Below are 15023 nucleotides of genomic sequence, written 5' to 3' on the forward strand. Positions count from 1 at the left end.
TATGAAATAAAATAAATAAAATATAATAAAATCAAGTTTCTAACTTAAAAGTGAAATAATTTACTACAACTTTACACCTAAACGTATAAATGTATTGCAACACACAAAGGAGTTTTGGAACCATTGAGTGATTAAGGGTTGTTTTTATTATGTTGGTAAATATTTTAATCTCGACTAATAAACCTAATAATTGTGATTTATCTTTGGTTTTCTGGATGTCTATTCAGCTATAGTTCCATAACCCCTTAGAAAAAGTGTATGGATATACTTTCCAGTACTTGTCTTAATTACATCTAGCCCACATCGGACTACTCCCAAAGTGATCAATTCATAAGTACTTATATAAGTTACAGATCTACTACGAAGCTGATGCATCTTAAAAGCAAATGTATAACTATAAAAAAAAAATATTTCATTTAATGGACTCTTTGCTGTGTAATAAATTTTCATCGTTATGACTACAGTGTCGATGTATTACAAGTGTGAATACATTTCATAAGCGTATGTACTGTGTAATGCTTATGACTAAAGTTACAACCGCAACAGGAATACAAATATGACAATACATTTGCTAGAAAACAAAAATCATCACAGCTCACAAGCAAATATGACGGTGATGCGCAATAACGTTAAATAGGAGCTAAGCAATAGGTGATATGAATGATAACCTACAATTATTATGCAAGAACTGTTTTGCAGAAAGTATTAATATCGTGTAAATTTATAGTTTTTAGTTACCAGAGCAAAAAATGTATTTAGTTGAAAGAGATTTTCATATTCCTAAATAAGAATACAAAAATCGCCCACTAATTTGTATTGCGAATCCTTCTGGCGCAGATTGTACCTAGCGGCAGTGAACTTGCTAGTTGCAGCAAGTCGCCCAGGCACACACGCACGTACCGACTTAGCTGACCGGCAACGACTAAACCTGAAGCTTAACGTATATCACCCACGAGACCTCCTGTTATCACCCATGACACCTTGTGAACATACCGAAAGTAGTTCGTTAACATAAATAAATGCTCACAAAATAGCATAACAACGCTTATCACAATATATAAAAATATATATATTAAAGAAGCTTAAACTACAACTACACACTGAAGATGCACACTGGTATGCATTTGCCACACGCGGAATACAGGACAATACGATTATGGTCATTTTTTTCAAATTTATGTCTATTTTATTTGTGCGGCATCCCATACTAGTCTGCAAATAACTCACTGCATATTCTTAAAGATAATGAAATATTGCATCTTGAAGTTATTATCATTCTATAGTAAATAAGAAAGAAACGCGACTGATTGCGTTTTGGTGTTTACACACACGTTATGGTAACTGGCTCGGTATATGTTTGTACTAGACAACTCCTAGATACCGTTCGTCGCGTCTCTTCCCACGGTATAGTGATCATAAGTTAGTATTTACGACAAAAAACTAAACGTAATACTTTTGTCATATCATAAAAATATATTTCATTTAATAAAAATAGCAACGTCAAAGACCATCGAAGCTTCGGGTCTGCTCATATCGTAATACTTTTTGCACCGGTACCTAACGATAACCGATATCGAATTTATATGAAACCTGACCTATTTATAATTAGCGAAAAGCTATTATACTTCTAAATCCATGTGCACTTATCGACATTAAGGTTATATAGCTCGAAATATTAAGCCTAAGAGAATTCTACGATATTTTTCTTTTTTTTTGTTGCAGTTTAATATTAGGCTTCTCATAAACACGTAGTATAATGGGTATATTTTAAAGAATTTCCGCCGCCCATGTTAGGTACATCTATGAAGTTTCATTTAAATTCTCTACGACGTAACGGCTAACTGTTCAACTCTCATCTGAAACAAGTGAAACGTAAGTAAGTACAAACTGTAACGAAATCATTGTGTATAACGTAATCAAAATAAGAATAGGAATTACTAACAGGAATATTATTAAGGTTTCTTTGTGTAAAAGAAACGAATATACACTTTCTGTATTATTTACAAGTACAAACAATTCTTGTAAGCAAAGCAGAGCATTTACCTTCCTATTCTTAATTCGATCTCCATAGGTATGCCAATACAGATATGTTTAAATTGAAAAATACATTTGATTTACTCAATGTTATTTAGGAACAAGTACCTCGAGCGCCGACGATGATGGACTTCCGCTTGATGTCCTGCGCGGGCGCGGCTCGCACCACGCCGGCCGCGCCGCCGCCCATGTGGCCGCCGCCGGCGCGGATCGGTTTCGCTGCAAACATTAAATGCAAATATGTATTAATACATTCCTATGGTGATATTCCCCTTGTCATGTAAAGCCATGACATCGCTCTTATATGACTACCGAAATCAACTTTATTTATAAGACTCGGTCGCATTAAGTACAGGAAATTGGCCAGAAACATTGTACGTATGTCGTCCCAAACGTCACGTCCAGTCTTCAGGCGGTTCTCCAGCTGTTGAGCGCCACATATTCTTATATATGATGATGAGGGTAAAAGCAGACGACCCAACTGATGGAATTCAGTAATAGTCACGTCTAAAGATCTGAACAGTATATTATATAGGTAATACGCCATTGTACCTAGTAATTTCGCTGCTATATATCTCTTTACAGTCACAGGTTGCAAATTAAACTGTTCAGCAGCTCTTTTTAATTTTTACATAGGAAGTTCATAAATTATTTCATTGTGGGTACACACTCCCATTTCATTACATGTGTGTAGCGTGCGCTAAGAAAGTACAAAAGTATAAGTTTCCAAGATCCTTTGTTTACTTAACAGTTTAAATGCAAACATGTCAATTATTCAATTTAGATGAATAATACTTATAATTCCCCCTCACCGATTTGTGCTTGTGGTCCTCTTCGCGCAAGATTCTTAGCGCGAACCGCCTCCTTGATCCTGTCCACCTCAAACTGATATCTCTTACGGTCGCGCATTGCGCCTTCTTTAGCTTCCTATGTAATAAAAAAAAAGGTTATAGAGCAACAAGTTAAATACAAATTAATAAAGGATGAACACATGTTTTATATACATAAAATACAAATACTACCTTGAGGGCCGTCTCTAATGCCTTGACGCGCTCCATAGTGGCTCGCAAGCGCTTCTCAAGCTTGGGCAGTTCGCAACGCAAATCGGCGTTGTCGCGGACTAACTGCTTGTGCACCTTTGTCAGTTGTTCTAGATTGTTCTCCAGGAATGAGATCTTCTGTTTTTGTGCGAGCGAGCCGCCTTCTTCTTCAGCGCCTTCTTCAGAGTTTGTGGATTTCTTTATCCTTGCCTGTTGTAATAAATGTACGAATACAATAAACTTACAAATTATATTTTTTGTTAACTGTGTTCACCATTTACACCACAATATACAGTATTAAGAACCTGACCTGTAAGTCCTGTACGAAGAGTTTGCGTAAGTTGTGCAGAGTTTGCAACTCCTTAGCCACAGTATCCTCCAAACCTTTGAGATCGGCGCGAGCTTGTTCACGCCGCTCCACGCTTTGACTGTGGAAAAGAGTAAAATTAATACAATAGAATCTTTAGTAAATCTACTTATACATATAAATTTTCATTTACCTGAAAATGGAGTGTCAGAGCTATCATATCTGTCAGCACGCACCCATCCATATACATTGATGCTCTGTACTCTTAGGCCGATACTTTGAGAATGCCAACCCCCGGCAGAATGAATATGAATGGGATACGTGCGGAATAAAATGACAACTCAAAATTAAAAAGCAGAAGGCGTTACAAGACCTCGCACTACGTCTACTTAGTACTTACATAGGCTACGTGTTCACGATTATATTCATTATTCGATATGTAACATCGTGTCAATAACAATTCCATCTAGAAATGATATTTTCTAAAATTTATAATAAGTAAATAACACAATTTTCTAGATTAAATTGTAACTAGAGACACATCACAGTGACAATTAACAACAACGTGCAAATAGTGTAAAACAGGCGTATTTGACTATTTGCACGCATCTATTAGGTCGAGGCGACAATCACTCTTCGGCATTTCGAGTGCACACAGACTAGAGGAAGTGAAGATGGATACTAGGAATCAATAAATACATATATAAATGCAATGGAACATTGTACACGTGTAAACATAATGCAGGAGTGATAACAAACATGCGGTGAACTTCAAATTACGAACTTAACAAAATAATGACGCGCTAACTTGAATAAATGCACCAAATGGAATTAAAATAAACAATAATTATGTTCCCGTTAATTAAATGCAATAAGTTCCAATATTAATAACATGGCTGTATCTACGAATAACAATATGTCAAGAAAAGTAAATCAAATTAATAACACTACACAAATGTAAAATTTTACCTTTGCTAAATGTTACATATTTAGTATAGGTAAAATTCACATATAATTTAGTCATTTTCGTTTTTATTATTTGTATAGTAGTATTATATAGTATTTATTATGGTAGTTTAGTAAAAGTCATAAAGAAAAATTGAAATTGTTTTCCTAAAGCATAGCGTAAATATTAAATACTCCTAAAATTAATTAAATATATTATTTTTGCTTTGCTCTATAAATTATGACTCATTTTATTAGTAGCAACATAGAAGCGATTAATCGCGTGCAAATATTTTGAACTGTTCACATCAACTATGATGTGTGTTTCTATTTAATATAGATATATGTGAGCAAAATTGATCACTATATGGGTTACATTTCTCGACATTTTTATTATTTGTAGATGCATAAATTATAGCTTAAATGTTTCTTATCATACTATTTGTAATTTAGTTTTATTACTAATTGCCTACTACCTACGTGTTTTTTGTACAATAGTTATTATCTGAATACGGTCAATATTTAAGTTCAGCCTAGTACTGACCTGATTATATCGCCAAGTAATTAATTTATGGTCGTTAAATCGATTAGAAAAATACGTAAGTAAAAATATGACTCGCTCTCTTCTCTATACAAACGTTGTTTTATATTTAAAATATTATTTACATATCGATATTCCAATATAATAAATTTGCTAAATGTTTTGATATATCAGGCAAAATTGCGTATATGTGCCCTAATTTATATATCTGTATTATTTAAATACTTGAACATTGCGTACGTATGGTACATTGTGACATCGTAACTAATGCTACTAACATTCTAACATTACTTCTAAGTCACAATAGTTATATAATAACAATTCAACCATTTACATTTCCTACTAACGCTCACAATATACTCAACATATTAAAACATAATATGGCAGTGAAATAATTTAAACACGATTTGCGATGTTTGCTTTAAGAAAGGGATTCTTAAAGAGAGAAAAAAATAATTACTAAAACAAGTTTCCATAAATCACGCCTCCCCGATAATATGATTAAATAACGCGATAACCTACTATCTTTAGAACTTGTTATTATTACTTACACATATCATTATATGTATACTTAATATTTGGGAGAAACATGCTTGTACATAAATGCATAACAATACTGAACATGCTGGATTGCAACATCTAATTAAATAGATATTTTCCTCATATAAGCAATATAAAATTCATAATAAAATAATTAACTATATACACATTTTCAATAATATAAATGCAATTTGGACTAGCATCAATCAATATCTGAAGCACAGGAGCGTAAAAAGCATAAAAAATATTAAGAAATAATTAAACAGTATGTAACAATATCGATGCATATACAGTTAGTTCATGGTATTATCGTTACATTACAAGTTTATTGCTGTCGATGAACAACATAAACATGCTGTATCTGATCACGGAAGCGTTAATGTATATAATACGATAACATAGCGGCATGGATCTCCTTAACACACTTGAACAAATATGTTTGGATTCCAAACAATACATGCACATAAAACAGTAAATTCAAAAGGCACTGAAACAACTATTGTCCAATGAAGTGAATGGAGACCCACATCGATTGGGATAACAATAGTTATGAAGCTCAAACTAAAACGACTATCTGTGGGTAGCGATGGGTGAGGAGGATCATGGTGACAGATATAATTAAATGCAACTGAAGGGGGTGGATGTTACAGGAGTGACGAGGAGCGGGTGATTTGGAAATTGCCGAGAGCGACTTTTCCTCTTTGGCCGCAATTTTATCTATGCCCACGTCATATTCGAAAGCTAACTTAGCTTTCTTAGGTGACATTATATAATCTTTAAAATGATCGCCTTCGTCTTTCATGAGCATTTGTTGGTTGGCGACCTCTTTCTCGGCCTTGTCTAGATTACGACGGGGCGATCGTGACACTAACATGAGCTCCTTGAGTTTCGCCGACTTGTCGGCCTCCTCGCGTTTCAGTTTCTCGTAGTCGTCCTGCAACTGCTGCCGAGCGAGTGTCAGCTCCTGGTATGTACTGTTAACAAAAACAATCATAATCAATAGTGCATAAGGCATATGTGTTTGAAATATTGTAGTACCAAGAACACCTATAATTTTATCTTGCTGAGAATAAACGTAAAAAAATCTTACAAAAATAGCTAGGCACCTATAGACAAGTTTGATATGGAAGATAGTATTAGTCAAACAGTATAAAGACTATAAATATAATATTGTCATCTACTGAAATAGTGTTACCAAATTTTGCAGCAATAGTGTTTCTGAACAAGTTGTAGCATCGCTAACTAGTCATACATCCAATTTTTTATGAACTATTAACTGGAAATGGCAAAGAAGCTAATAAGCGATAACAGTCGCCTATATACCTGAGCAGCACCACAGATATCATGTACTAACAATCTGTAGTACAGAAACAGTTTGCAACGGAATCTGATGACATTCTATAGTAAAGACACAGTTTACGAAGGAGGCTGCTTGACAGCTGTAATTGGTATTTAGTATTAAGAACGAGTGAGTGTGTACTAACTCCTTGAGCTCTTGGTGCTGGCGCTGCAGCGCGGCGAGCTCGTCCCGTAGGGCGGCGAGCTGCGTGGCGTGGGCGGCCCGCAGTTGTTCGAGCTGGGCCTCGAGCGCGCCGCGCACCTGCGTGTCCGCACGCTCCTCGGCCGCCGCCAGCTGCACGCGCTCCGCCGCCTACCACGTACATATACCACGCCATTATAATCACCGTCATTTATCACATACACGACAGACAGTCAAGACAAGAGTGTAGACATAGCAAATGTTAAAACGTAACACAGTGTATATGAAACATATGCATTACGTTTGTTATAATGCGAACGCATTTGAGACTAAAAAAACTCATTTTGAGAACCGATGCATTAATCAAAACTTAAATCTTGTTGCTATAAAAATTTATGAAATTACAAGAACAAATCTCAATTTCATTAAAAACATTGTAATATTATAATAATTTATTTTCCTGTAAACCTATGTTGATGGTTTTTCATGTTATTAAATAAAGGAGTTGCCATGTTAGAAATAGAAATAGAAATAGAAATAATCTTTATTCAAATAAATTGTTATATTTTAATTGAATATAATCATGTCACAATGACTGATTTTGTACTTTTTTATTAAAAAATACAAACATAGATATAGCTGAAACGCATGCATAATATATTATTAAATATATTGTTCAGTCTTGTGTTTTTTCTTGCTCTAGAAAGCGAAACATTTAGCTGGAAACTACCTGTAGTTAAATTTGATTATTGCATTACTTGGAATATATAAATACTTCAGCTTGCTTTATTTCCTTTGACCTTAATGCAATATTAATTGCAGCAATAGTTGAATTTGTATTTGGCAGGTAGTACAATATTTATTGTAAATACGATATTCGTTGCATCACATCAATTAAAAAATGTATTGTAAGAACTATTATATATATGTATAAATATAGATATATAACCTTAGTTAAGTCCCTTTTGTATTTGTTTTTTTGCACAATAAAGTTATTATTATTGTACAATGTTTGTGAGGAAAATAAATAAATAATAATAATTATTATTAATGGCATAATCACATTTGTTTTAAATTTTTCTACACTTGGTCTTTATTTATTACACCTATATTTATGGATTTATAAATTTTTATCTAACAAATGACGTCCTAATGATAATATACAATGTATTTAAATATACATAAAAAGCAAGCGCGGTAAAAATACAACGCAATTACTCATATAAAAAAACATATTATAATTTACATTTTTGATAATCAAATAGCAAGAGTATTAATATTGCCATTTTAGAATTTATAATTACGACAAAGAAAATAGTTGTACTCACTTGCAGTCGGGCACATTCTTCACGAAGAGCATCGGCCGCCTCTTCCAATTGTCGTTTCTTGTTCTCGGCTTCCCGCATGGACTCCGCGAGCGAGGCACACCGCGCCTCGTGCTGAGAAATCAGCAGGCGGCACTCTCCAAGCGACCGCTCGTATTCCTCAATCTAAATTAAGTTAAACAAATTATAAAATCCATGTGCAATAGGTAAATATGATCTGATAGTTGTTGTGATAAATTAATGGTTATATTGCTATAATCACTTACATACTATGGATTTCACAGTTTTTCATATCTGATGATCAAAAAGTTATAATGTTAAAACTTGTATATTCAACTAAATAAATAAAATATTTCATATCTCTTACTACAGTCGAAAACAACATTCTAAAAATATTTCACCTTTTGATTAGCATCAATATTGGCAGACTCAAGAGAGTGACAACGCTGTACAATGTTCTTGACTTCGCTCTTCATTTTGCTAATGTGTAAACGCGCGACTGTAAATTCTTCTTCGAGTTTGCCAACTGTGTCCACATTGAGTTTGAAGTCGAGTTCGGAGCCACCTACTGCGGAACCTATTTCCGCGAGATCTCTCAGCAAATTCGTAAGAAGTTCAGCGATACGCTTCCGTTGATGTGCCGATAAATCACGAAGTTGCTGCAGCTCGGCCGTTGCAGTTGTCAGTGCACTCTGTTAGGTAAAATTTAATACAATTATAATACAAAATTAAATATATTTGAAAGTATATTTAATTAACAATAATCAAAGACCAATAAGTAATTTACCTGTTTGGTCTGTAACTCTTCAGATAATTGGTCACACTCACGACTCTTGCTATCAACCTCCTGTGACTTCTGATCATAGTTGACGGCAAGCTCTTCGAGAGCTTGAAGAACCTCCTTGACCTCTTCCTTCGCCGCTTCATTCTCTTGTTGGATTCGGTTCATGTCACCTTGCAGTGCTTCATAGTCACGTCTAAACAAAATGTTAGAATGAGTTAAGCCAGTCTATTCTATAAGGCAAGCTATACACATCTAAATCCATCCAAACTCAATCTTTGTAACTTTCTTTTAATATTTCTAAATAGTCTACTACTATTGATCATGGAACATTATTTAGAAATATAAAGAGAAAGTTACAAAAACAAGTTCTAAATTCATCCCATAACATTCACCTGGTGCATGCAATGAGTTCTTCTTGTTCCATCATTTGCTCCTTAAGTTTTTCGACCAACTGTGACTGTTGATTGATCTCTTCATCTTTATCATCAAGTTGTTGATACAAGGTTTCCAATTTACCTTGCATGGCTGCATCTTCAACTACGCTCGAGACCGCCACTGGCACAGGCTAAAATATAAATAAATGTTTAGAATATAAAAAAGACACCCACACAAACAAACCACAGTAACCATACGTATTAAAACCAGTAATTAAATTGCTAAGTATGTCAGTATAAGTACTTAGTACAGTATATTAAATACTTATATAGTCACATTGTCCCTCCATTACTAGATTTTGTTTAAGCATATAATTAGAATATAAAAAGTAAAACGTTATTACATTTGTACTGACCGGTGCAGGTGGCTTTTCTTCAATGAATGATGTAATTGGAGTGACAGCATCAATCTCTTGTAAGTTAACCTGTTCTTCTGGTCGCACAGTTTCGCCAGAACGCCAGCGCGCCAGCTCGGCTTCCAACTTCTCAACCTATTGAAAAAAAATTGTTATCATATATACATGACAAAAATAGAATATAAACATTAATTTTATTGAAATTATAATTACCTTGCCCTTAAGCCTAGCCACCTTCTCCTTTTCTCTCTCATAACGACGTTTCCATTCTTCAGCAGTGAGTTCCTCGTTGACGCATACAACATTCTTAACCGTCTTAGCCCTTAAAATATATTTTTTCGTTACTAATGTATAAATTAGAAAAATATTTAACGTAAGTGAAAATTCTTTTAATTAATTAATGGTAACTTTATGAGTTACTGACATTGGCTGCATTATAATAAAAAATAATAAGAGTTCTCTACAATATTTGCACCCGTGAGAAGAGAAGACAGATAGCTAGTACATAGTAAGCATAGTGAATCAATTATACCTTTTACCAAAGTCGAGAGTACTTTTTGTTTCGCTTTCATTGAAAGAGGCTGGTGAACAGCAGATGACAATAGTTGTTCTGGCGTTACCTCCGAGCGACTCTTGCAATATACGAGTTAACTTTGAGTCTCTGTACGGGATGTGAGATTTGTTCCCATCCGCTAAGGCCGAAATTACGTTACCGAGGGCCGATAAAGATTTGTTAATATTCTTCGCTTCATCAAGCACAGTACCTTCAGCACCAGTTTTGGACACCTGATAAAAATTGTTTTTATTGTGGTATATCGATAATTTTTCGTTAAATAATATAATTTCATTATTCTAAATAGGTAGGTACCGCGACTTGATTCGCGTGGAAACTGTCATTTTTTATCAAAATAAATGAAATTTCTAAAGTAAAAGTAGCCAATGGTAAGTTACGCCTTATAACATTAGCTCTGCGAGTGAATGTCCCATCAAAATGAAAATAGACAGACAGACAGACAAAAAAAATTTCTAAAATGATATTTATATATATAGTACCCTATATTGTTTCATGAGCCTGTTAAGGTGTAATTTTTGACACATGTTAATATTTATTTACTTTATTACTACAAATTTTATACTATTATAGATTATTTAATGTTGTGTAAAAAATATAACAATTACCTTTTCAGAACCAGCCAAGTCCACTAGATACAATTTTCCAGAAAGTTTCTTTTGGTTTTCTAAGTTCTCTTGTTTCACATTTATGAGGAAGACAGAATGAGATCGAGATGAATGTTCGTTCATGTCTGCGGTCATGAATAAAATGTTAAAATGGAATTATTTTCTATAAAATTTTAAATTAATTTAATTACTATACATTCAACATGATACTACAACAATGTTATTGAAAACGGGATACTATTCTAACTAAAATAGATGATCATGATTATGCATGTCTAAATTATGTGATATATTATCAGTTCGTGAAGTAATTCTCATAGAAAAAAAACTGTATATATATAAATGTACCAAATACATACTTGTCACAGCAATGTGTCGATTTGATTTTCCTTCTTCTATAACTTCAAACACTTCTTCAGGACTTGACACAAATCGTTCAGTAGCACCCTTTACAAATGGAACTCTGTTTTTGTCTTCATGAACACTCAGATTGACTTTTGATACTGCAAATAATTTCTTATATAATTTACTAATTTCTAAATTAAAAATAAACAGCAATAATACAACAAAAATGAATACAGATATTTTTTACCATCTAACAAGTCTCTGATTTTGTCCATGTATATTTCAAAATATGACACTTTAATATGAAATTCAAGGTTCTCTTCCATTGCATAGATGTGATTGAAAATATCATTTACTATCCTTGGAATAATACCCTGTTTTCCTGGATCTCCTGCAATTTTAAAACAAAAACAATATTTAAATTTATTGATTGAGATAGACCTAATCTAAATAAATAAAATAAATGGAGTTGAAATAGGAACACAATTCTGAATATGGAATTTAGTACAGACACATACCACATTCATAATACAGAAGTTTATTCAGTTTAAAAAAAAAATTGGAATATTATATCCTTAGACACCATTTTTTATTAAATAATTAGTTTACTGTCAGCTTTAGCTTAGTTTACTGTATAAAATCATTTTATTAGCTGATATAAAGTCATATAGGTATAGGTTGGTCAGGGAAATAGTGTGAGTGTTGTACTGATTCTGTCTGTAGAAATGATAGTGTTATCTTTTCTTATTGATAAACCCATTGTTCTAATCCTGAATATGCGATTTTAGTCTTTGTATCATTAATTACTTGCAATTATTTACTTTCAATTATATAGTCTGTTATATATCATTTATGGCATAATGGTCCATGAACAGCTCTTTTCGTGGTTGTATAAACCAATATGAGAGTGGCATGGCCTACCACAGGCTCGACAAAGGTAATTATTGGCAGTAGTCAATTATAAAACATTATTATTATACTAGTGAAACTGGAAACCTACATTCCATACATGTCCATTCAAATCTGGCTGTTAAGGAGAATTAAAGTGACAAATAAATGTACTATGTAAAATAATTATACAGACCTATGACACCTTCCATAGTATGTGTTTTACCAGAACTGGTCTGACCATATGCAAATATGGTTCCATTGTAACCAGCCAGCACATCAGACACAATACTTTTTGCAGCTTCATTGTAGACCTTCTCTTGAGTAGCATTTGGTTTGAAAACTTTATCAAACAAATACACTTTACCCTGGAATATTATAAAAAATAAATTGTCTTGACCAAATCAATGCTACATTAATTTTACATCACACAAAACCAATAATAAAATTTGTGTTCATTGATTAGTATAAATTCATAATATATTTTGGTAAATACGTAAAATGAAATAATATATGCTAAATTTAGTGCATTAAGTAGTTTCATGAAGAGATAAAACCTTTACATTAATCATAAATGTTTAGGTTTTCAACTTATGTAGTCTCATTGAATTATTCATAATTATAGGCTGTTAGTACATATAATGTACATCTGTATAATACTGAAGTTGAAAAAAGAAAAGAATATATTTGTAAATTTTTTTAACATTTATTATTTTGTGCTTTCTGCATTGTAAACTCAAACATCAAAATTAGTAATTTTATGTTAATAATCAAGGTTCAATAATTAATGATTTGTCTAAATAAAGGTTTAATGAATTACTACCTTATTACTTGGTTACATAATTAGAGGACGTTTTTTATTTCTTATTACTTTATATGTTGCTGAGTACACATTATACATATGTGATCACCTGAATAATATTATAAATGTGAAAGTGGGTGTGTTTGTTACTCTTGTTCTTTAAGACCTTTATTAAAATATCATACAATGTGCACAAATATTGACTATCAGGAAGTATAAATATGTGACAGAATGGGGAATCATAATAATTAAGTATGTCTTAAATGGATGAAATATCTTCCATACAAACTCATGTTTCATTATTTTTGTCTACATAGAGTGACTAATCTCAATTTAAAGACATATAAAATGAAGTCATTTGTTTAATAAGGATGAACTATTAACAAAATATACATATAGTTACAAGGTTTGCTCACTATACAACATTTATTATAGATTTTCTAATAGATTGAACATTAAATCTAAGGTTTTAGATAAAATTATATTCCCCTATAATAAGAATATATTATGTTCTAAATGTTCATTTTTTAAGATAATATTACATCAATTGAAAAGGAATTCAAGCCCAAGTATTGCAATTTTAATTGTAATTTATATATTTGAATAAAAAGCCAAAAATATACCTACATTTTGTAATAAATAAAAAGATTTTGCAACAATGCAAGTTGGTCAAGAATGTGAGCATGTGCCAGATATGACTGGTTAAGCATTGTTGCAACATTTATCCCATTTATATCAAAGTAAAAGATAATCAATGCCACAGTAAAATGGAACTGATAAAGTGTGATTCAGATCAGACTAATGTAAACTACTTATTCTGAACATAAATCTACCAATTACATTTTATTATATTTGAGTATGTAAATATATCAACACAGTTTGCCAATGGGTAGCTATGTTAATATATTCCTCTTATGAGGAGAGTCCCCTGCAGGAGAATGTTAATGTAATTGTATGCTTACAGAGAATATACATATATACAGATTAACTATCTCTGGTCCAGTCAGATCACTTAAGTGAGTGTTATTAATAATAATTTTACAATTGTTCTATTTTTGAACCATTTGGTAAAAGTGGATTTTCAATAGTTATCAAATTGACAGTATTCATTTTGTACATATGGTAAGCAATATTACCATCAAAATTGAATATATGGATGTTTAGTTTTGTAGAAATTAATATATCTAGATAGGTAATAGTTTCTGTTTTAATTCATCAGTATCTTGCATTGTTATTTTACAGTTCTTGAACATTATGTTAAGATATATAATATTTGTTATGAAATAAGTACCCACCTACAAAAGTATATAAATTAATATTCTATAAATATGAGGCATATTTTAAATACGATCTCTACCGATAAATAAACTTATCAGAAGAATTGGCTAAACATAAACAAACAAATATATATAATTTAATATAACAAAAAATAAGAATGCTCAGGTCAAGGCCGTGAAGGTATTTGTATTGATTTTCGGCAAAACAAAGAAATTGGTTACGATTTCGTCAAAATACAGCATCAATCTTAAATTTACGCTATTGTAATCATAGTCAACGGAGCGGAATAGAAAAGAAAGGCCATTTCGTAGCAGGTGAACAAGTCGTAATGTATTAGTCATCATGATCTAATTTAGGGCGATGATACAGGAACACAGAATTACGTATTAAGTTTATAGAACTCACTCACCCCTATAGAAATGCAATTATCATCAGGTCCCGAAGGGAATTTCACAATAAATTTTGAACCAGCTTTTTCTTCAGAGTCATTGAGTGGCCGAAATCGACATACGACTCTAATGCTGTCTTCAGCAGCAATCTCCCGATCAGCTGCCATTATAACAACAAAACAGGATTACACTAAACACCAACAAGCGATTAAAAAATAAAATGTTCTGGGAACTTAAAACCGTGCATGAAGAACTACAAAGTTAAAAATTTTATGTCACTGAAAAATCTTCATGACAGCAACATCAAAATGTCGGCCATATTCTTCAAAGAAGAAAGGCCGTAATGCCTTTCTATT

The 15023-nt window shown here is 32.5% G+C and overlaps 1 protein-coding gene across 2 annotated transcripts; it reads right to left on the bottom strand.

The window, feature by feature from the left end:
* Positions 1 to 720: 720 nt before the first annotated feature.
* Positions 721 to 15017, bottom strand: LOC131848414 (kinesin heavy chain). 2 transcript variants are annotated; one of them, XM_059198257.1, is made up of 19 exons: positions 14688 to 15017; positions 12395 to 12566; positions 11558 to 11701; positions 11325 to 11468; positions 10966 to 11090; positions 10319 to 10572; positions 10000 to 10108; positions 9787 to 9921; positions 9389 to 9561; positions 9000 to 9189; positions 8614 to 8904; positions 8216 to 8377; positions 6892 to 7058; positions 6280 to 6381; positions 3385 to 3502; positions 3057 to 3284; positions 2847 to 2961; positions 2143 to 2253; positions 721 to 1856 (listed from the first exon to the last, which is right to left on the bottom strand). In XM_059198257.1, the coding sequence occupies exons 1-19, from the start codon at positions 14832 to 14834 to the stop codon at positions 1846 to 1848; spliced, it is 2898 nt and encodes a 965-aa protein (XP_059054240.1). In that variant the 5' UTR covers positions 14835 to 15017; the 3' UTR covers positions 721 to 1845. The 2 variants fall into 2 exon arrangements, with proteins under 2 accessions (XP_059054240.1, XP_059054239.1); XM_059198256.1 differs by having other exon boundaries at positions 9775 to 9921.
* Between the last annotated feature and the right edge of the window lie 6 nt (positions 15018 to 15023).

The sequence above is a fragment of the Achroia grisella genome, unplaced genomic scaffold (assembly GCF_030625045.1).
Source record: "Achroia grisella isolate CSIRO2021 unplaced genomic scaffold, CSIRO_AGI_Agris_v1 utg558, whole genome shotgun sequence".
NCBI classification, from domain to species: Eukaryota; Metazoa; Arthropoda; class Insecta; order Lepidoptera; family Pyralidae; genus Achroia; species Achroia grisella.

Bases quoted from the DNA above. Each gene is read 5' to 3' on its own strand.
- LOC131848414 (XM_059198256.1), bottom strand. From the start codon at position 14,834: ATGGCAGCTGATCGGGAGATTGCTGCTGAAGACAGCATTAGAGTCGTA. The intron at 11,469-11,557 runs GTAAAAAATATC...AATTATTTGCAG, and splicing joins AATCAGAGACTTGTTAGATG to TATCAAAAGTCAATCTGAGT. The intron at 3,503-6,279 runs GTTAGTGTCACG...TCTTTTCCACAG, and splicing joins GCGAAACTCAAGGAGCTCAT to TCAAAGCGTGGAGCGGCGTG.